The 24,874-nt window shown below is 45.6% G+C and overlaps 1 protein-coding gene across 1 annotated transcript in view; it reads right to left on the bottom strand.

The window, feature by feature from the left end:
* Nucleotides 1–6,931: 6,931 nt before the first annotated feature.
* Nucleotides 6,932–24,874, bottom strand: part of TMEM209 (transmembrane protein 209) — a 310,927-nt gene continuing 292,984 nt past the window's right edge. The window contains exons 15-16 of the mRNA XM_078677577.1: nucleotides 11,871–11,944; nucleotides 6,932–8,798 (exon numbers count right to left, since the gene is read on the bottom strand). Coding sequence (XP_078533703.1) covers nucleotides 8,741–8,798; nucleotides 11,871–11,944 — 132 coding nt within the window. The 3' untranslated portion in view covers nucleotides 6,932–8,740. The remainder of the gene's footprint in view (nucleotides 8,799–11,870; nucleotides 11,945–24,874) is intronic.

Raw genomic sequence — 24,874 nt, 5'->3', positions numbered from 1 at the left:
CACATGCTCATGCTGCTGCCTGGTTTGTCTACATGCACACAGGCAGAATCACTCGGTACAAAATGGCTCCTGTTCACTCGTCAGTACGGTCTTGCGCCGCCCCACCTTCCCCCTGCCAAATACATTCATTCCAAATACTGCTTATTTTCATATCAGACTGACTTCTCACATCTGGGATAGCAGGGGCACCTTCCACAGTGATTAGTGCTTCACAAAAAATAATTCTCGGCTAGCGCTCAGAAGCCTTGAAGCTTTGATTGAATGACACTGCAGTTTGATGCCCCGCTCGTTTTTTGATGCTATGCGTTCCAGACACTGATTTTATTAAGACTCACTTGGAGCTCTAAACTGTCACTTGATCTTTCTTTGGGTCATTTCGTTTGCCCGGAAGGACTAACATATCTGTGAAACCCTCTTCTTTTATAGTTTGAGCATCGTCTTCGTTTAGCAGGATAACATTATACATTTGAAAATACAAATATCCGGGAAGAGCAGAGAGCAAATCTCCGCGATGTTGGGCATTCTCCTATCATAAAGGAAGCGTGTTGGTGGGACCTGTGGCATCTAACGCATCATTTAACCCTATATGCGTGGGCACCTACCACAATAATGTATAGGATGAGTTTGTTCCGTTCCCGTTTTTAATTTGATGTAAAACTCAAATCACTGCACACTCTCTACTACACACTCTCTACTACACACTCTCTACTACAGTCACTACTCTCTACTACACACTCCCTACTACAGTCACTACTCTCTGCTACACACTCTCTACTACAGTCACTACTCTCTGCTACGCACTCTACTCTCTACTACACTCTACTACACACTCTCTACTACACACTCTACTACACACTCTCTACTACAGTCACTACTCTCTGCTACGCACTCTACTCTCTACTACACACTCTACTACACACTCTCTACTACACACTCTCTACTACAGTCGCTACTCTCTACTACACACTGTACTACACACTCTACTACAGTCACTACTCTCTACTACACACTACTACCCACTCTCTACTACAGTCACTACTCTCTACTACACACTCACTACACACTCACTACTACAGCCACTACTCTCTTCGACACACTCTATACTAGACACTCTCTACTACACACTATCTACTACAGTCACAACTCTCTACTACACACTGTACTACACACTCTACTACAGTCACTACTCTCTACTACACACTACTACACACTCTCTACTACAGTCACTACTCTCTACTACACACTCTACTACACACTCTACTACACACTCACTACACACTCACTACTACAGCCACTACTCTCTTCGACACACTCTATACTAGACACTCTCTACTACACACTATCTACTACAGTCACTACTTACTACACACTCTACTACACACTCTACTACACACTCTACTACACACTCTACTACACACTCTACTACACACTCTACTACACACTCTACTACACACTCTACTACACACTCTACTACACACTCTACTACACACTCTACTACACACTCTACTACACACTCTACTACACACTCTACATTACACACTCTACATTACACACTCTACATTACACACTCTACATTACACACTCTGCATTACACACTCTACATTACACACTCTACATTACACACTCTACATTACACACTCTACATTACACACTCTACATTACACACTCTACATTACACACTCTACATTACACACTCTCTACTACACACTCTCTACTACACACTCTACACTACACACTCTACTACACTCTACTACACACTCTGCTACACACACGCTCTACTACACACTCTACTACACACCCTCTACTACTCTCTACTACTCTACTACACATTCTCTACTACTCTACTACACACTCACTACTTTCTACTACACTCTACTACAGACTCTCCACTCTCTACTCCACACTCTCTACTCCACACTCTCTACTTCAATCTCTCTACCTCAATCTCTCTACCTCAATCTCTCTACCTCAATCTCTCTACCTCAATCTCTCTACTTCAATCTCTCTACTTCAATCTCTCTACTTCAATCTCTCTACTTCAATCTCTCTACTTCACATTCTGTATTACACACTCTCTACTACACACTCACTACTATCTACTACACACTCTCTACTACACACTCTACTACACTCTCTACTACACTCCCTACTACACATTCTCCTACACACTCTACTACACACTCTACTACACACTCACCACTCTACTACACACTCACCACTCTACTACACACTCACTAGTCTCTACTGCTCACTCTCTACTACACACTCTCTACTACACACTCTCTACTACACACTCTCTACTACACACTCTCTACTACACACTCTCTACTACACACTCTCTACTACACACTCACTAGTCTCTACTACACACTCACTACTCTCTACTACACACTCACTACTCTCTACTACACACTCACTACTCTCTACTACACACTCACTACTCACTTACTACTCTCTACTCACTCTCTACTACTCTCTCTACTACTCACTATTACTCTCTACTACTCTCTCTACTACTCACTCTCTACTACTCACTCTCTACTGCTCATGACAATGCCATTTATTTATCTGTTTCCAAAACCAACACATAAATAAAACATTTGTCATTTACAATGCCAAAAGCGCTAACTTTTGCAAAGGCGAGACCGTTGCATTGTAAATGCTTGTTTGGTATTGCCTGTATTGGCTTCTGCCTTGTCCCCTGCCTTTGCCTGTGCTTGTTCCCCCTCCGTGCCCACTCCCCGCCGATCCCGCTCCCCGCCTCTGCGTCCACTGCGTCCCCGCCCCCATTGACCCTCTCCCCCCACCCAGCTGCTCCTCCCTCTCTCCTCCCCTTCTTATGGCGGCCGCTGCGCGGCAGTGAGAGCGACCCGTGACCCTGTTTTCCAGGTAGGTCGCTCCCCACGCCGCGCAGCTCCACCGGACTGCGCCCTTGCTCCTGTGACCAGCCGCTGCTCCTGAGGGTGTTCGAGGCCCGCCTCCACCCGCAGGCTACCACCTGCACCTCATCCCTGGTGGCCAGTGGTAGGCCTTAGGTTTGCCTGTGCCCGCTCGTTTTTCTGCCTGGGACCGCTGTTTCTGCACTGTGTAATATTGCTTTGTGACCTTATTGTACTGTTTTTTGGTATTGCCTGTATTTGCTTCTGCCTTCTTCCTTGCCTTTGCTTGTTCCCCCTCCATGCCCGCTCCCCGCCGATCCCGCTCCCTGCCGCTGCGTCCCCTGTGGCCCCGCCCCCGCAACCCCCATTGGCCCTCTCCCCCCACCCAGCTGCTCCTCCCTCCCACCTCCCCTTCTTATGGTGGCCGCGCGCCGCTGGGGCGCCAAAGGCAAGCCCGTCTGCGCCTAGCGCCAGAACCCCTGGACCCCGGAGACACCTCTGCACCCGACTGCACTACAACGCCAGCTCCCTCCACGCACTCAACCCCGGATGAGAACACGCCTGCTACCGGGGCATACCGAAGCGCACCTATGGACCCTTCTCCTGCCGGAACTGCAGCCTCACCAGCATCCAGCCCCCCCAAACCTTCAAGCAAAGATCCCAACCACCTCCAATGCATCTTTCTCAACACCCGCTCTGCTCGCAAACACGCCATCGAACTATGGGACCTCTTCGACTCCACCGCCCCGATGTTGCCTTCCTGACGGAGACCTGGCTGAACACCACCTCAGCACCAGACATCGCTATCGCCATTCCAGAAGGCTACAAGATCTCCCGCAGAGACCGCACCAACGGAGTGGGAATCTCCATCGTCCACAAGAACACCATCAGAGTCTCGACCAACACCGACAACACCCTCAACACCGCTGGGCACCTGCACTTCTAGAAACACACCGACTCCAACACCACCCTCAGAGGAACACTCTTCTACAGACCACCCAGACCCCAGTTCAGCGACTCCATCGCCCACCTCATCAGCACCCACGCCCTCCCCTCTACTGACTACATCCTCCTCGGGGACCTGAACTTCGACCTCGAGAACAACAACGATGCCAACACCACCCCCCCTAATCGACAACCTCGGACAGCTCGTAACATCAACTACCCACGCCGCGGGACACACGCTTGACCCCATCTTCTCCGCAAGTCCCCACGTCTCCTTCAACCACACCCCCGAACCCCACTGGACCGACCACAGATGTGTCCACTTCACCTTCAGGAAACCCACCACGCACCACCACACCAAACAGATGCCACGCCGCTGCTGGGGCAAGGTCACCGAAGACCAATTGACCATCACCCTCAGACCACCCCCTGACCGCACCGATCCCGAAACAGCCGCCCTCAACCTCAAACAATGGATCAACGACTGCGCCGACACCCTCACTCCACTCAGGACCCCCGCCACCAACCACTCCAGCAAGAAAGCTACATGGTTTACCGAAGACCTCCAAGCCTTCAAGCGCACCTGCCGAAAACTGGAAAAGAACGGGCTCCGCAACCGAACACCAAACAGCTACACGGCCCACAAGAACGCCTCCAGCAAACACCACCAGCTCATCAGGACCACCAAGAGGACCGCTTTCAAGGACCGCCTAGACAACAACGCACACAACAGCAAAGAGCTCTTCAACATCACGAAAGAACTCTCCAATCCCGGCTCCAACACTAACAACATTACCCCTCTCAAGACCTGTGCGACTCACTGGCCAACTTCTACCGCAAGATCGCCGACATCCACAACAGCTTCAACGCCACGACCCCCACATCCACCGCCAAGCCTACCAACCCTGCGACCACCATGTGCACCAGCCGCCTGGCCGCCTGGTCCAACGTCAGCGACGAAGACACCATCAAGACCATGAACTCCATCCTCTCTGGATCCCCATCTGACCCATGCCCACATCACATCTTCAACAAAGCCAGCACAGCCATCGCCCCCCCATCTCCGGAAAACAATCAACATCTCCTTCGAGACAGCAACCTTCCCGGAAAGCTGGAAGCACGCAGAGATCAACGCCTTTTTATTTTATTTTTTTATTTATTTTGCAGAGTTTTATATAGCGCGAACTAGAACCGAACCGAATCAGTTATCAGAGCGCTTTACATAGCACCAGTTACGTTACATGAGGACACATTTTTTTTCATTTTTAGGCACGGGGAGATTAAGTGATTTGCCCAGAATCACAGGGGGTTTTTGGTGTCGTTACCGAGACTCGAACCAAGTTCCCCAGGTCCGAGGTCGAGCGCCTTAGCCGTTAGGCCAACCCCTCTCCCTTACTGAAGAAACCCAAGGCGGACCCCAAGGACCTCAAGAACTTCCGGCCCATCTCCTTGCTCCCGTTTCTGGCAAAAGTCATAGAGAAAATTGTCAACAGACAACTGACCCGATACCTCGAAGACAACAACATCCTGGACCAATCCCAGGCAGGCTTCCGCAGCAACCACAGCCCCGAAACTGCCCTCATCGCCACCACAGACGACATCAGGACCCTATTGGACAAAGGAGACACAGCCGCCCTCATCCTCCTGGACCTCTCAGCCGCCTTCGATACGGTATGCCATCGCACCCTAACAGGGCGCCTCCACGACGCCGGAATCCAAGAGGAGACCCTGGCCTGAACCACATCCTTCCTCTCCGGCAAAACACAGAGCGTCCGCCTCCCACCCTTCCGCACCAAGATCACCGAGATCATCTGAGGTGTACCGCAAGGATCCTCTCTCAGCCCAACGCTGGTCAATATCTACATGGCTCCACTCGCCCACATCGCCCGCCAGCACAGCCTCAACATCATCTCCTACGCCGACGACACCCAACTGATCATCTTCCTCACCGAAGACCCTCTCACGGCCAAAGCCAACCTACACAGGGGAATGGAGGTCGTCGCCGAATGGATGAAGGACAGCAAGCTGAAGCTGAATTCTGACAAGAAAGAGGTCCTCATCCTCGGATCCACCAACTCAGCCTGGGACGACTCCTGGTGGCCCACCTCACTGGGAACAGCCCCAGCACCCACCAACCGCGCACGCAACCTGGGGGTCATCCTCGACTCCACCCTCTCCATGACCAAGCAGGTCAACGCCGTTTCTGCAACCTGCTTCAACACCCCCAGAATGCTCCGCAGGATCTTCAAGTGGATCCCCTCCGAAACGAGAAAAACCGTCACCCAGGCCCTCGTCACCAGCAGGCTAGACTACGGAAACGCCCTCTACGCAGGAACAACAACCAAGCTCCTGAGATGGCTGCAACGCATCCAGAACGCCTCGGCACGACTGGTCCTCGACATTCCCCGACACAGCCACATCACCACCCACCTGAGAGACCTACACTGGCTCCCCATCAACAAGAGGATAACCTTCAAACTCCTCATCCACGCACACAAAGCCCTACACAACGCCGGACCAGCATACCTCAACGAACGACTCAGCTTCTACACCCCCACCAGCAGCCTCCGCTCAGCCAGCCACGGTCCCACGCATCCAGAAACGACCGCCGGCGGCAGATCATTGTCCCACCTCGCCGCCTAGACCTGGAACACCCTCCCCACCAACCTTCGACAAACCCAAGACCTGCTGACCTTCAGAAGACTTCTCAAGACCTGGCTCTTCGATCAGTAGCGGCGTCCCCCCTTCCCTAGCGCCTTGAGACCCTCACGGGTATGTAGAGCGCTTTACAAATCCCTTGATTGGTTGATTCTGTTTCAGCGCTGGTAGGCCAATCTATGCTTTAATTCACTGGATTTTTATTTATTTTTGGGATAGGATTTTAAACTTTTTTTGTGAACCTATGCACACCACCTTTAGACTGCAACATTTTTATTATATTTCCTTCACACATTTAATGCCTATTGCACACGTCTGTAAAAATAAAATAAATAAAAACATCACAGGCTTGATAAGACAGTCATGCTAGCTTTGCCAAGGTTTTTTAAAGTGGTCCCTATACATGTAAAGCACCACAGCCTAGAACAAATGCACATTTAAACAGCGTATGTGTTAAAATACCAACATTTAATAATGGTATCAAGGAATTCACCACTCCCCATTTATTAAAAATGCTTAACAAATGAAAATGTTCTTGAACAAGGAATGCAGTGCGTTGAGCTTGAGTGCAGTATACAATATAACGGAGGTATTAATTTACCAGCTGCTTTACTGTGGTTTGAGTCAGACATACCTTGAAGAAATACTAAAAAGAAACTAAAACCCTCCAAGTATTCTCTTCTCAAACAAGGGATTGATTTCTTATCAATAATTTCACCCGTTCACAAGCACTGCTAAACAAACTGAACACTGCCCAATAACCTCGAACCAATGTAATCCTAGATTCTGTTTGCGATGCCGTTGAACGCAGGCTTTCCACATCAAAGATGATTAAGATGAACCTCAAAACTGCTAGTCCTAGCTTGAGCTTTGTTTTCACAACAATTATTGTGTGGAATGGTAGCAGTCAGAACAACACATATGCAATGTATTTTTTGTTCAAAGCAGGGATTTTAGTGAGATGCGTGGCCTACTACCTGCATAGTCATGTACACTCAAATTCTACATTTCTGCTTCTGTTCCCATTTAAAAACAGTGCTCAGAAGAGGCCTTTTTATAACTTGTGACTAGATCCCATTTCTGCTTAAAATATGCTTAGCCAGAAAAAAACCAAGAAAACCAATCTACAAATAGAATACATTGGTAACACCGAAAAATTGTTTTTCTGTCCGCATTTTATCCAGGTATTTTCCAAAAATGTATACTCAACAACACACCAGGAGATCCTAGTTCCATGACTAACCATATTTACACAAATCCTATTTGTCTGAAATATCAAAGCAAGGTATTAGCATAACAGTTTCCTTTTGCAAAGCACAGTGGCTTAAAAAAAGAACATCCCAATAAACACATAAACAGGTAGAGTCATATATACCCAATTTCCTTTAACAAGTCTCTTCCAGTGATTCTGCATACTAGACTCCGCATACAAAAATATTGAACGAATCAATCATGCATGCTGGACTAAATCTGCACAGACCTTCTCCAAAGAACAAGTGGCTGACACAAAAATGATCAGAGTACCAAATAATGGAGCACACCAACATGACCACTGCCAAAATGGGTTTCTAGGAGCAGGAAGGTTGGGAAATGGTAGACTATGTATGACTCTGTTTTTAATACAAACAGATAAGACCTGTAACAAGGCACTTGTATTGAGAATATTATTTGTAAGTGGTGACGTCAACGAGCTGGGGGTCGGGGTGTACTCAAGCACAAGTTATTTTTCAATACCCAGCAGCACCTTTACAGTAATGAAACTCAGCCCACGATCAAAAACATTCCTACACCCAAATACTGAAGGGAAGTTAGATGGTGTCCTTCAGCTAGCCTTATACAGCTGGGTGCTTGGTGTAGACTATCAGATAAGCAACTTTACTCATGTTCACATGAGCAAAATTTAGGTCATCAAAATCTGGGCAATGAGAGGAAAACCCCACTAACATTGCTTGAGGTTTTCGCTATCCCAGCTTCTCTATTCTCCTCCTACATATTCATGTAGAAGCACGTGGAAGGACGGAGACCTGCAACAAAGAGATTACAGGGTTGTAGATGTTCATGTTTCTTGCTCAGGTTTGTTGGTGGAGAATATCTCCAAAACTTAGCAGACAATTGTCCCCATTGTTGGACCAATATGGCCGTTAGGAGGTCAGGTCCACAAGACAACATGTAGCACAAGAGGCTTCATTGGCTCTTCAGTAAGAGAAAGATAGACGGCAAAGTCTTTAAAACTTGAATTGAGGAAGATGTGTAGTTATTTAATAATCTCCAAAAATCCACAGAATGTTCACACCAGATAAACCAAGGTTAACTCGCCTGTGAAAAGAATACAGACAGTTACATTAAAAAAGTAGTTCAGACATTTATTCTCATAAAAAATTTCTGCTGCTTCTAAGTTGTTCATTTCAAGCAGATGTCCACTTTATGGCCTGCATATTTGCCAGTTATAGCCTGTTTGGAAAACCTGTAATAATCAGTCTGACGCGTGTAGTGTTGTACTCACTTGCTTTACACACTTCTGCAATGTAGTGTTGGGTGCAGATATTGCAAGTTTTTTGTTCAAAGTACTGGTTTTGAAGGCACTCGTGCGCCCTCCCTGAAACCCACACGGTACCAGGACAAAGATTCCTCCTTAGAAGAATGGTATTTATCTGGTACATATTACCACCTGATTCCAGGTTCTGCACCTTCGAATGTAATTCTGAATGTGTGCCCCATTCCACCCCCGTCAATAGGTCTGGCTTGCATTTCAAGTTGTAAGGTAGACCTACTGGTTTTGCCAAAGCTGCTGGGTGAGCAGAATTTTTATTTTTGAGGCAGCTGCGTGGCAGCAGGAATAGGGGAGCTTCCACGTGTGCCAATTCTCATCTGCAGGAAGGCGGCTGAACGTGGTCGCTAGGCGCCAAGGGGATGTTCCTCTAATGAAAGTCATTACAGGCCCTTCACCCTGGCTTCCCTAGCAATTAATATTTTGCTGTAAAGTGAACCAATGACTAGCAGTGGAAAAAAAGGATTGCTTTTATGTACCCTACCTTTTACCTGCAAATAATAAGACCTTTGTCTTATATTTATTAAGATTATAATTAATAAAGAGAAGGTGAGGGTCTTAATATTTGGAGGAAAAGGGACCTGTAGAGATCATTTGACATTGGTGTGTGAAAACTGGAACAGGTGGACTACTGGATATTAATTTTATTTCTAGATTAAATTAGTCTAACCCTATTCACATAATTAAACAAAGATCTCTCTCAGTTATGGATGGGCCACTTAAATTGAACAGATTGCATGGTGGTTTATCACTGGCACCCTTACTCCAAGACCATTAATTAGGCTTTGGCTTTACAATCAGCAGAATTTGTAGTTCTGGGTAAAAGAAGGAATTTGACCTAAATTTGAAAGTTTGCTTTTAAAGCCTGTTGGGTTTTCCAGAGAAAGTCATTTCAGAGACATCATCTGGAACTCTGGGCACCCTAAAGGGTAGTTCAGATACAATGGAGGAAATTATCACGGCTACATGGAGTTCATTTACCGAAAAATGCATGCCATACAAAAGGCATTAAGATTAGCAATCTGGCAAGTATTGGCTAACTCAAAATTTCTTAGGTTCACCGTTTCATCAAAGGGCACAAAATAGGAGACGCTATCAGCCATTTGCTGTGAAGCTCTGTCTGGAGAGAAAGATGGAAAGGCTTTGTTACTTGAGTAGCAGCTCTGAAAACCAACTGAAGTATTCATGTTTTGCGGATGAGAATCATTTTGAGGGTTAAAAATTGTATTCGATTAGTTTGATACAAGAGTAGGTCCTTGGACATACAATACATTGCTGAAAACGATTCTGTTTCACGGACTAGAAATAGGTTAGGTTAAATTATAGTATTCCAATACTAAACTAAACTACCATATCATATCATCTCATACTGAACCCTTAAGGCTGAAGTCAATCTCATGTACAGGTGCAAGGGCTTTGCTGAAAACCAATGTAAATTGTTATTTTTTGTGACCCAGTTAAAATGAGTATTTTAAATTTTTTGAGCTGATAGAGCTTTGCTTTACCCTTGAGGCAATGACGTTTGTTTTTTTGCCCATTGTTTTCAAAATATGGATTAAATGTACGAATGCAGCTGTTGAGTAATTTAGAGGCACGTCGTTTGTGGATACTGCTTTTGCCCTCTAACTATTCAAGGGCTAATAAGAATATAACGCTGTGACGTAATGTCTGAAACTATGAATGAAATTTATACGTTGCGATGGATTAAATTCAATGGACATTGTCTGGATACACTTTTGTTTTAATTAAAACGATAATAATCAAATGCAATGCACTTATTAAACAACCGATTGAGGCAAAAGAGGTGTTTTTTATTATATCCCTAATTAAAGTCAATGGCACAAACCAAACCAAGCCACTAGTAGGAAGAGGTCGATCCAAAGCCCAAAAAATATCTCCAAAGGCTGGCTTTGCCAGACCTAAAAAGTAATACAGTTTTTATACAAGCTGTATGGATATAATACCTAGAAAAGCCAATTTTAGAAACACCCATTTCGAGAGCCATTTGTCCCCACTGATGCTTCCCAAATAAAACGCTATATTTGTGTGGCTGGCAAGTAATAACTACATGAAAACATCTGCAGAACAACTCTTTTTAGTGGTTAATATCACCTTGAACATTGTGGTAAATTTGTCAGCAATGTTACTGGATGCAAACAAAACTAGAGATGTAAAAGAATCCCAAGCCATTCTTTCTAAATGGAATGGTTTTCAGGTTAGTGATATGTTGTCAGGTAGCAGTGGTGAAGCTCCATTTCTTAACATCTCAAAGAAATGCTCTCCAGTTCCATGGGGCCATAATTAGCCGTTACTACAAGACTACATCCCACTAAAGTAACCGGTCCATAATACTTCATTTTAGTACAGGTTCAATAGACAAACTACTTATACAGTAGTGGAACTCAACATATCCTACACGGGGAAAGGACACATGGGTTAAAGTGATGTACCAGGGTCATTTTGGTATTCTATTGCGCAGTAAATAGAGTATGTACATTAGTAGTGAAGGTGTAGCATATATACACCTTTACTTAACTGCATACAGTGGTTAGTAATTGGAAATACACAGTCTACAAAAGGTATGTTTATAACCATTAGGTGTGTGAAATGATCACAACTGCTCCACTGGCAGAACATGTTTGTTTTTTAATTCACCTGTGCTCTTCCAATGATTACAAGTAAAGCAAAATCCAATTTAGCACAGCTCCTTTACAGGGTTTTCTGGCCAACGAAAAAATATTTCTTTGTTTGTGCACCAGCATCTGACCCACTCACTTGTTTACTAATAAAGGGTAGAGTTTGGGAGTTGGATGCGGCACAGCATATTTGTAAATACGTACCCAAGCATTCCAGATTCTTTTGTCTTTATGATGAACAGAAACATAAGCAACGTATGGAACATATTGTTTCTGCCCTGAAAGAAAAAATAAATAAGCACAATTAGAAAAAGGCATTTCAGAGAGGCCCTCTAGAACTCTGGGCACCCTTCAGGGTATTTAAGATAAAATTGTTGAGAGGCTGGCTTGGTATATGATGTCCACTAATGTAAGTGGGCACCTTGCACCAGTCCAGACAACCCTTATGGTAATTTAAGAGGTCCTAGACAACATTAAAAAGCTCTCCAAGTGGTAGCTGTGGAAAGCAGCCTTCAGGCTTAGTCCAGAAGGAGTGTAAAGCAGCTTGTTTTACCAGAATGCAATCTTATAGTATAGATTAAGTGAAAAGAACCACACCAAGTATTTATAAACATATGTAATTATTATATAGTACTCTCTAAAATGGTCAAGTATCTCCAACACTGAGATAACCACAATGCACACAAAACGTCTGCAAAGAAACACAGTAAATAGCATGAAATACACAGTGGCCTAAAGGGGGGGGAACCCTGTGTATAAAGTGGTACAAGAACCACGACTCGAGTCAAGACAGTGTCAAGAGGACGTAGAATTGTTGGGGACCCAGCGAACCACCCATGGTAAGTAGTTAGGGACCCCATGGAGAGCGTGTGCAGTGAGGGAACACAACTGTGTGCTCTGTACAAGTCTATGTGCAGGTCACGGTTGGACTTTTAAAGCTTGAGGACCCTTCCCAGTGGACCCTGAAGAAAACCCGTGAAAGACAGAAGGTTGGAGAGCCACCCCACCCGTGGATACCCTAGTACCCACATTACCTACACCAGGGAAGCCGTGTGCATACGTGTGAAGTGGTGTCAAAAACCGCCATCGAACCCAATGGAGGACTTCAGGAAAGTGCAGTTGCTGGAAGGTGAAAAAGTGTCTGTGGGAATCCAAACGTGGATTCGAGAAGAAGAGTACCTGAAAGCAGAGGGTACCGAGTCTATGTCACTCGGGGGTGACCAGGAAACTTGGAAGACGAATGCCCTCCGATGCCGGGTGCTTCAGGAAAGATGATGGTGATCTTGACTTTGCAGCAATGAGGACCAGGCAACGCTGAGGACGAACAGGACCCGGATATGAGCTGTCCCTAGAAGGATGTCGAGTGTGGAGGGTTCAGAGTCTGGTGGGAACACCAACATGCCTTGGCAAAGGCAACCCATGCAGGAAGTCAAGAAGGTGCAAGATTAGGGCCAGCAAGGTCCAGGTGACTCACCACAAGCAGGGGGTCAGGTCAGGCCCCAAGCAATCAGGGTGAGCCCAAGAAAAACAACGGTGACCCTCATATGGACCCACAGGCCGGAGTCACGAGAGGACCTCGAGCAGCTCACCAAAAGGAGCAGGCCACGGTGCCCACTAAGCAATGTGGCTGAAGATCTTGGGGGAAGAAGTTTCCAGAGGTTGGGGCTACTTGGAGCCCAATGCACGTGTCGCAAAGTTGCCAACAAGCATATACACTTGCAAAAGTACGCGGTGGCTCGGGCCTCGGGAGACGTAGTTCACCACCACCTGTGTTGTGATCAGCAGACCGGTCAACAGTGTTGAGGGGCCTGCGAATGCAGGGGAATGACTCCTTCACTCCAAGGGCGATTACTTCGGTTGTCTTTGATGCTTCACAGGCCTTGGAGGTTACTGTATGATGCACAGGCACAGATGATGCAGCAGACTCGAAGGGAGACCAAGTCAGGCCCAAACGAAGTCCAGAGTGCCCAGACGGTAGAAGTGCACTGATTTCAGTTCTGAATCTTATCCCACGACGAATCTAGGGACCTACACCCAGGTAAGCCCTTAAGTACTCTAGGGAAAGAGGTTGGGAAGATTCAGGGTACCCTCCCAGAGGAGTGTCTGGACAGGAGGGAGGTTACTCCCATTGTCCTTTGTCCAGTTTTGCGCCTGAGCAGGAGCTAATGGCTCTCAGTACTGGTTTGAACTGGACTATGCACAGGGACACCAAATGTGCCGCTCATGCAGACTTTCAGGCGCTCGCAAGCACACCCACCCGGTCCCAATACACTAAATCTTGTCTGGGAGGTGGCCTATTGTTCCACCTTCCTCTGCTCGAGCTTGATTCAGCAGCAGGAGGGCAGAAATGTGTCTCTGGTCGGCAGCAACCATTTTGTGCTGTCCAGGACTAGAAGGTTGGCACCGGTAGCCTAACGGAGGTCTCTGCCAGTGCTTGGAATCCTACCGCCACAACGTTTACTGTGTGGGGGTATGATTCCAACATGTTTGAGACCAAACATGATAGGATTCATTGCAGCCGTTTTCGAGATAGTCATTACATAATTAGGCGGTACCCTCTGTATAGTATATGGCTGCTTTACTGACAACCTGGGAGAATGGACTCTGCGCTGTGCTGAGCTTAAGCGCTGGATTTTGCTCTGCGGTGTGGGTTGTCCTGCCATTCCTGCCTAAAGTACCTGATGGGGGTTCAGAGTGCTCCACCTGATCTCGCACCCCAAATGCCACTCAAGCTAGTCCTTAGGCAGGCAGACTGCGAGTACCAGCATTCCCTGGGATTTCCAGAAGGGAACACCTGACGCTCGTTAGCCACCAAAGTTAAATGACCTTACCGCATCCGCTGACGCGGGTGCCACGGGTGCCGCTGTGCTGGGCTTAAGCGCTGAATTTTGCTCTGCGGTGGGGGTTGCCCTGCCATTCCTGCCTGAAGTACCAGATAGGGGTTCAGAGTGCGAGAGGACTCCACCTGATCTCGCACCCCACCTGCCACTCAAGCTAGTCCGTAGGCAGGCGGACTGCGAGTACCAGCATTCCCTGGGATTGCCAGAAGGGAGCACCTGAGGCTCGTTAGCCCCCATCTTAAAAGACCTTGTCGCACCCACTACATCGGGTGCCGCTCAGCTGTGCTGGGCTTAAGCGCTGGATTTTGCTCTGCGGTGGGGGTTGCCCTGCCATTCCTGCCTAAAGTACCTGACGGGGGTTCAGAGTGCGAGAGGACGCCACCTGCCACTCAAGCTAGTCCGTAGGCAGGCGGACTGAGAGTACCAGCATTCCCTGGGATTGCCAGAAGGGAGCACCTGAGGCTCGTTAGCCCCTCCCACAAATCCTCTATCAACGCCTTGAGCTCGCGCAACGCGGGACGCGCGTGGGCTAAGCCTGGGCAAAGGGCGGGCAGTCTGTGGCTGTCCAAGGCCGAATGAGGCCGAGCTGGGCACCCCCCTTGGATGAATTGGGGTAGTGAACACCTTCTACCCAGCTGCAACTAGAAAATAAGAAGACCCGGATTATATGAAACTCTGGACTGGGATATTGGGTTTCTGACACGTAAGCCAATGGTGAGGGCGGAAAGGGAGATTAAGTATATGCTTCATAATTGAGGGATGAGGCCCTGGTAAAAGTACGGGTGTTTTCCTGTGTGTTAACAGAAGTGGCCTAGCCTTGCTAGTTTGATCTTCTTAAGTATGGCTAGCAAAGTGAAAACCCGCTCAACAAAGGGCAATCCCCATATCCCTCTTACACCCAGAATAACAGTGCTCGAGCCTAATATATCATTGCCTCACAATGCTCAGCCTACTGCAATTGACCTTATGTTGAGGAAAGTTATTGGTGTAGTGTCCGGTGAGATTGAGCGCACGGAGAGACGCTTATCTTTAACACCAACTACCGTTTTATCCACCCCCCCACAGGTCAACGATAAGGAGATAATGGTTGTTCCCCCACATGTCATTTTAGAATCACCTTCAAATGATATTCCTTGTGCCCAGTTGGTAGCTGACACAGAGACGGTAATACCCCTGGCTGATGGAAAAGCCTCTACTAGTAGAACAAGAAGAGCGGGGCCCAAGAAGTGTTATTCTAGGAAAGCAAAAACAAGCCCCCCCCATTCCCAAACCAAAAAGTACTGAGGAGGAGGTGACTGAAGTACAAGCAACACAGCAGTCAGTCCCGCCTGGGTGGATAGCCCAAGTAGTGATAGAGCTCCAAAACCACCTGGAGCTGCTCATTACTAGCCACATTAAACCATTAGTCAGCAGGTTAGACAAAATTATAAACAAATTAAATAAGCAGGGAAGGACACAGGGCACCACTAAAAATAACAATCCATTAAGCAACTCTGTTCCAGCAGATATTATTTCAGATCTGCAGCCCCTTACAAACAATAACTGTGTTAGTAATAAACAATGCACTATCACACAAATAAATGCTCCCCCCTCCCCTCAACACAGGTGGAGGTGGGTAATAACAGAAAGTAGGGGACACGGGCTCAGACAAGGGGCAGAGTCAATTAACAACGTCGCAAACACAAATTAGTAATCCCTTAACCCTCAAATTGGCAGAAACACATCACATACGACGGGAGATGAATGGAAGGACTACCAACCCCATACTCACTATAAATTTACCACCTGAAGCTTGCCCCTACGTAGTTGTATTGGTGGGGGTACCAGAACTTAAGCCTGAGCAGAAAGAGTCTCATTCAGAATTAAAAAATAAGATAATTAATTGGTTAAACCTGAATAGGCCACTACCGGGCAAGAAAAGTGGGGAGATCATCCATGTTAGAAGGGTGAATTGGATAGGTAGTAGGAGTAAAGACACGGCGGGCAACTGCATTATAGTGAATTTTAGGGATACCAGGCTAGTGGAATCCATATTAAAAAGTTGCACTACGAACCAGACAAGCACCATAAGACCATTGCCATTAGGATATTTCTACCCGGTACAACGTTTCATACACGATCCCAGGTATACTTTTGGCAGAATGGGAATGGCCCCAAACGGGACCAGGCCTAGGAACTATACCCTGGATGGTCTGGTTCCAAAAGATTATGGCTTGGCAGACTGGACTAACAGATTCAGCCCCTTACTGTCCCTTGACGAGAATGACTGACTAAATAGGATGGCGGATGAATCTGATCATACACTTGATACGGAGGGTGATAAACCCATCCCACAGGGAGCACTGGGGAAATACAAGCAGAGGGGGACGGGAGCAATCCCATCAATGCATGGACAAGGGTTACAAAGGGGATTGTCACAAATTGGCGATAGTCCTACTTTGGAGAACTCGAGGGTAAAGGGCGAACAACCAACCGAGGGAGGGCTAAAAATATTGTCCTGGAATGTAGCAGGTTTAGCGGGGAAATTCGATAATAAACAATGGCGGAATTATTTAAGTGGGTTCCAAATAATAAGTTTGCAGGAGACCTGGGGGATCGATAGTTCCCCCTCCCAAATACCGGGCTACAAATGTTTTTTCATACCGGCACAAGAAGCTAGGTCTGGAAGAGCAATGGGAGGCCTAGCACTATACGTAGACCTAAATCTGGAAGGAGTTTGGACACTTCCATCCTGGTCGTCACATACTCTCTAGGCGGCAAAATTTATAGGTCAGGTTGATGATATTTAACATCTAGAATACAGGGCCCGTAAAAGGAAATAATGTGGTACCCCAGGAATTAGACTACAGACTTAGGCAGGAGTCAGAACACAGGAAAGGGGCTGTAGAACCCACTGTATCAGTGATGGGTGATTTAAATTGCCACCTATGCCCAAACTTGTTTCCCGTAAATGCAGACTGGTCTTCCTGCCCAGCTGAGAAGGGCCCACACTTTGAACATACCTCTGAGGGGACGGTCTTCAGTAACTTATTAAGAACTCATGCCCTAGAACACACCATCGATTTGATTGGCCTAGAAAAAGACGGGTCACTTACTCCAACCTTTAAAGGACGGGGATGCTCCTCCTTTATAGATTACATTTTAGTTTCCAGCTCTTCAAAAAATTGGATTACTGGGGTAAGGACTGATTGGAGCATCTTCAGCGACCATAATCCTTTAGTTCTGGAACTCCTGTATAGAGGCCGCCCCAAAAGGAGTCAACAACCAGATACTGAACTGAGGGTAACCGATCAGGGGAGACTGCTTAGATGGTCGAAATTGATGCAGAGGCAGTCTATAAATCCCTAATAGTAAAGGGGAAAAAGCAGTTTGATGAATGCCTCGAGACATCGACAGATGGGTGTTCCCTGGTTAAGGCGTTTGGGTCATTAACCAACTTGGTAGATGAGCTATTGAAGGTAAAGGGCCCCAGGGGAAATACAACACAGCCAAAATGGTTTGATACCAACTGCTCACGAGCATTAAGGGATTTAAAATCTAACCTTAAAGCCAATCCCAGGGACAAATTAAAAGTATCCCTTTGTAGGCAGACCTATAATACGGTGTTAAAACAGCGAAAGGTTGCCCTTCAAGCCGAAGTATGGGTAGACCGGAGGGAGGCAGGTGAGAAAAGAGACTTGACAGAATTTTGGAAGATAATTAACAGGCCATGCTTCCAGGATAGTAGCGCTCCGGTGATTGGAACCAACATACTTCCTGAACAGTGGGTGACACTTTGAGGGACTTTATAATCACTCCCATGACGCTGATCTGGAAGGAGGTTGGGACGGAAAGCGGAGCTCGGGGGTAGTACTTTCCCTCGAAGAAATAACCAAGGCGATTCAAGGTCTTACAAAGCCCCAGGCCCTGATGGAACTCCACCAGACCTGTATTTGAGTAATGTGGATTTATGGGCCCCCATCCTGACGAGGGTGTTAAATGCGGCTATTAAAACTGGGTTGCCCCGCTCCTGGTCCATGGCAATAATTGTCCCTATATTTAAGAAGGGAAGTAGGGACAATCCTCAATGCTATAGGCCGATATCGTTGATCGATGTCTGAGCCCAAATCCTGGGCCGGGTAGTCCTGGACCGACTCATGAATTGGACAGAAGAGCACCATACCATCTCGGACACCCAGTATGGCTTTAGATCAGGAAGGTCCACCAGCGACCAGTGTCTTAACCTCTATCTGCTGATCGCTAAATATACTAAAGCCAGCAATGAAACGATCTATCTGGGGTTTATGGACCTGGCAGCGGCATTTGACCATGTAAATAGGAACAAGTTATGAGTTACGATGAGTGATATGGGAATTGACCCGGGGCTAATTAACATTCTCAGAGAATTATACTGGGACACAACTGCTAAAGTCCGCTACAGCATGGAGGGGGGGGGGGGGGGGGGGGGGGGTAGCACAGAACCCTTTCCATGCACTAGCGGTGTGAGACAGGGTTGTATCCTTGCCCCCTTCTTGTTCTCACTTTACATAAATAACCTGGAGAGAACTTTGATTGCCCTGAACACAGACTGCCCAAAAGCAGGAATGCGTCATATTCCGGTTCTTCTCTACGCGGAGGACACGGTCCTGCTTGCCCGTACCCCAAGGAGCCTGCAGCGCTTAATTGACGGTTTTGTAAAATTCATGGACACTTTAGATTTATCTGTAAATTTAAGCAAGTCCTTTGTGAGGCTGGCAGGCAAAAAGCCCTGTAGGAACTCTGTATATAAAATAGGGACCCACACCCTAGAGATGGTGAAGTCATTTTCCTATTTGGGTTTTTATTTGATGGGGCACTAAAATTTAAGCCCTTGATTGTGGAACGCTGCTCAAAACTGGTATCTTCAAACAGTGCCATAATAAATTTTGCCCGAAGGCTCGGCTGCTGGTCCCCGTGACAGGTGATGAACCTATATGGCTCAATAAGTACTACAAAAGCTCTGTATGGAGCAGATGTATGGGGCTTTGTGGACGCAAAACAATTGCAGCTGGAGGAAGATAAATATCTACGGAGCATTCTAAAAATCCCACAGAGCACCCCAGCTGCAATTGCGCATAGCGAACTGGGGAGACCTTATATTGAAGATCAGGTAAAGCTTAGCCCTATTATGGCATGGTTAAGAAACTGGGCTAACCCGGAGGCAGATTTAACCAGATTAATCATGGGAGACTGCTTACAAAGGGACAATGGGTTGCAGATCCCATGGTTAAACTAGGTCAAGGTTACACTAGAGGATCTAGACCGGAAGGATCTTTTCACTAACCCGAACACAATATCCAATTCCAGCAAATCACAGATTAAAAGATCGTTGCTAGAACAGTTTGCAACGCGTAGAGCAGGTTTAGAATTGCCCAAAAAATCAGTAACTGCCCATCGTCTTGGAGAGGTTTTTAATGTGTCGTTTTAGGCTCAATTTGTTGCCAAATATATTGTCCGTCCCATCAGGTTTTACTTTATCTATTGAGCAGAAGGGTGCCTGCGGCTGCGACAATAGGTCTCCGCAGGACACCCTTCATTTTGTACTTTTGTGCCCTTTTTATAAGATGCCTAGACGAAATTTTTAGTGGACATATTGAAAGAGGCAAAATTCTGTCATGCCAAAACTGCCTTACTCTTTTTACAAAGAGCAAATGACACGCGAACACTATGCTACATTATGAATTTTTTAAAAGTGGCAGTGAGGTTAAGAATTACAAGAGGATAATGTTAATTAATGCCTGTACATAAAACTGTGTGTTATCTTTTTTAATTGCACTTTTGATTTTAGATAGAGTTCAAACATGCTATTTAATTGACTTTTTAACTGTATATATGTACTTTTATGATGGTTTTTAATAATCGAATAAAGATTTACTGAACTGAATGGACTCTGTAGGCTGCAGGGGTGTCCTAATGATGCAGGGGCACCCTCTCACTTAGAACCAAGCATCCTGCCTTCAGGATTGCAGAGGCCTGCTCTAGGGGTGACTTATAGGTTTTAAGTGCAGTGACCCTTAGATAAAGTAAACCTATATCTTTAGTAAGTGGTGCATGCACCAACTTACACAGGCTGCAATGGAAGGCCTGTAGTTCCATTCTGAATGGTCTCTCATGGCTGGCATATTACATGCTGCAGCCCATGGAAGACCTCTGGGGTACCTATGCGCTGGGTACATGGGTTACATATACTAGGAGCTGACAAGGGTACCCCAGTATCCAATCTGGGATGTACCTAAGTGCTGAACAAACCAATTTAGGGAGAAAGCAGATAGACTAGGGTCCTGAGTAGCAGGATCCCAGTCAGACTAGTGAAAACACAGCTTAACCCCAGGCAAAAAGTGGGGATAACCATGCAGAAGGATCCTACAATCGTATTGCATTGCAATTGTATTTATATTGCGCTTACTACCCCTGAAGAGGCGTCAAAGCGCTTTTCGGCGAGTAGCACACTGCTCTGGAACCCAAAAAGGATTAGTGGTGGATTAGTAAAGTGAGAGTTGAGTTCATTTAAGTGGTGGACATGTGAGCCTTATACAATGGTGGAAAACGAAAGAGAAGGCCAACACCAAGGAATTATAAAACTAGCTCACACAAGACAGAAGAAAAAGACAACAAAAACTGGCTAATCAGTGGAAACAGTCAAAAGTAAACTGGGCTACTTAATGCTTAAAGAGACTTCGATAAATTATCAAAGGTCACACCAATTCAAGCAGGGTGTGAAATAGAAAATCTAGAGTTATGACGTTAAATTTCGGAAATAGTAATTATAAGCTTAAAGGTTGTGACCAAGAATGACATGAAAATAACTATATAAATGTGTCTACTGGCCCAAAATGATGCGGCTATTCGGCAAAGGGAACTGTTACAAAGATAACGAGACTTCATTCAGTTGTAAAACATCCAAAATCATTTTGGGAATACTGAATAAGAAACAAATATTTTTTTATAAAACCGGTCTGCTTATTGAGATGGCAAATATAAACAAATGGGGTAAAAATCCTGCACAAACTTCAGTAGAAAAGAGGATTCACATGCAAATCTACAGTGGGTTATCCCCACTTGCCTATATTAGGAGGTTCTATTGCAGAAGGCATGCATACACAGAACATGTGATTGTGCAGATTCTCACTAGGCAACAGCAGATTTCTTTGCTTCAGACATTACAAGTAAAAGCTCAGAATGATGTAAACATATTCAACAGGCGACTTAAAATGTGTCTCCATAATCCAAAGACTTACCCACACCCAACATATTTATCAAAGATGACCTTGATCTGTGCCAGCAAGTCAACTACATCATACTGAGGAGACTCAATGGAAAGGGAATGCATTTGTGTTTGATGAACATGTTTGAGAGATGTTAATGACATTTAACCTCCTGTTGCCTACTAATTATGGATCTGAATCACAAATAAAACTAAAAAGTACAAACGCATTGCAAGCACACATTTGTCATTGGGTCTGCTCATTAGAACAGGACCTTTAACTTTCTATCAGGAAAGTGGGAATACAAAGGGGACAACGGTTTCAAAACGTAAGAAGCCTTCTCTTCTCTCTAGAAATAAAACCGCATTAACAGGTATTCACCAAGGAGCACTTGTTGTGTATTTACTATGGGTACTGTATCGATCCCCCTATTTCTGACCCTTGTCTGGTTAATAATTAACTAGCAGACATTAAACTGCACAGAAACCCGTTATCTGATTAGCCACACAACGGCACAGAAGCCCGTTATCTGATTAGGTCATAGCGCATGCCATCTCATTAGGCAAGCACTATTCCTCCAGCCCCCTAATAGGCATACGGTGTTCTAAAAACAAATCAAACCTACCACGACCTGGGAAATCCCCACAGCCATTGTTTTGATTTAGCCGAGAACTTCAGTAAAGAATGTGTGAACGACCAGTTCGTATGACATCCTTATTGATGTATTTATGTCCATCCTTACGTCAATCCCGGCACCTTTCAGGTATGAATAATACCGACATTGCCTTAAGCAAACACACGAGGTGGTGATAAGATTGGAGCAGCGAGACTTGCAGAGGAGCCCAGCTGACAGCGAAGCCCACAGACGCTGCCCCTCCTTTCTGACGCGCTGAGAGAGAGACGCTGCCTTTTCTCCTGCCGAGAAATCCAGCTCCGGCGCTTCCAAGCCGCCCTCGCAGGCAGCTGGAATATCAAGACCTGAGATAGAGATACCAGCCCTCCAGCCTTCTAAATCCCAGGTACGGAACTGAATCATCCTTTGTAGAGAATTCTTGAAGCAGACCCTTGGCAAAGCAAACTTAACTTAAACTGCTACTTATCTACTCCCGCCACGTATTAGGCTTAGGTCAGGTACATTGGGGTAGGCGTAGTTAGAAGCACCAGTTGAGTACGATTAGTCAATGTATATATGTATGTATCTATTTTATCCATTTTAAGTATCATATGGCTAAGAAACCATATCAATGCTTTTACAGTATTATTTTATAATTCTGTTATTACTGTATGCACTTTACTTAACAATAAGTATTGCAATAATAGCGATTCATTTCTCTTGTATGAGAAAAGAGACTGATCAATAAATAACATCTTTTATTGAACACGCCCGTCTCTTCCTTTTCTCTACAATCTGGTGAAACTAAGAATGCACTGAACTGACTGAGTAAAATAAGTGGTCTTTTGTTTTCACACGACTCTAGAGATACACTCTTGATTAGGGGAGAGCAAAGTTGTCATGTTCTATGGTTGTCAGAAACTAAATCCCTTCTTGTCTATCCAGGGAGGTTAAACTCCTCCTTGTCTATTCGAGAAAGTTTCTAGTGAACTCTGAGCTAGCTGGCAAACACTAAACTTTAAGTCTAATATCGACAGTAGAAGACCTAGTTAACCTCTGTCCTACGTCTATACTATTGAAGATATTATTCCAATGCGCAGAGCCTATTGGGATAATAGGAACTACACTACATGGCGCCCAACGGTTTGGATAGGCGATAAATCTAACGTAAGACATTAGAGTAACTTTTCACACAGACCCCTTTTTCCCATAATACTCCAAAGACGTCTGGAGTGGGTGAAAGGTTAAATCCGCCAAACTTAGTAGGAGGAGACTCCTATGTATGGTTCTTGGTTTATTCAACGTTGAAGGATACACTGTTCCAAAAATATTGTGCATCTAATCTTTCTTTCCATAGAAACCTGATCTGCAAATAAACAAAATCTTCTTGACAGTAGAATGTCAGAAAATGAAGAAGAAAGGGAGACAGCTAGAATAGCAGCTGAACTCATAGCAGCTGACAATACTCTGCTGCAAACTGACCCGGAGGCAATACTCATCCCGGTCAACATAAGGAAATCTATAACTTTAAAACTTATAGAAAATGGGCTGACACCGAGAGGTGGTACAGTCATATTCGTAATTGAGGCACACGAATATCGGCAGACAGAGGTATTCTATTCATGGATAAACTTTCCAGCAGCAAACGCTGTAACAAAGGACTTCCACTATTACAAAATTGAGGAACCTCCTAATGAGTACACTCCTTTCGAGGAGGTGGAAATACCACTCAAATACCAAAAGCACCTGCTCTGGTTTAATGGCGCCCTAAAACATAACAATCACATCACCAGGCTCGGTCCACTAGGTAGACCGGGAGCAACGTGGCCGGTCCTATCCGGATACACACCACATCCAGACATTGAAGAAATGTCTGCACCAGAACTTTTAGCACAGCTAAAACAACTAATTAAAATACACAGACAATTAGTCCAATATGTAATGCGGACTTCAACAGTCCAACCAGCTATTAAAATTCCACAGCTGATCCCTCACCAGGGGAACACAAATAAAATTACACCACAGAACATACAGTCCTGTCTAGGTAAAGTACCCGCAAAACGGGAACAAATTCCATTCTGGTTAGCACAAAAAATCACTCAAATAGAGGCGGTATTTCCAGATACCACCCCGGTTGAGAAACACAGGATTCTGACTATCTGTCTTCCAATGGGAATCGCACCACATGTGGAGGACTGTGACACTTGGGGTACAGTCTTTGCTTCCATTTACACAAAAACACATGGTGTTCCATCCATGTCAGTAATACCAGATGTGCTAAAACAAATTCAAGATGAATACGGTCCAGAACCTGCTGTAACTCTTGGTATGAAATTACTGAAAGACTTCAAGCAGGTCTCGGCAATATTATTAGCCAATATAAAGGGAGAAGCAGCAAATGTGGCGATCCGCCAGAGGTTGAAAGAGACAGATATAGCAGACCAACCTTTTGAAATTGCCAGAATCATAGAAAAATCCTATGAATAACTAGGAAGAGATAGTTTGGGTGGAAAACCGGTGAAACCCCAACTT

Source organism: Lissotriton helveticus, chromosome 1_1 (assembly GCF_964261635.1).
Source record: "Lissotriton helveticus chromosome 1_1, aLisHel1.1, whole genome shotgun sequence".
NCBI classification, from domain to species: Eukaryota; Metazoa; Chordata; class Amphibia; order Caudata; family Salamandridae; genus Lissotriton; species Lissotriton helveticus.
This window is presented reverse-complemented; position numbering and strand designations above follow the sequence as displayed.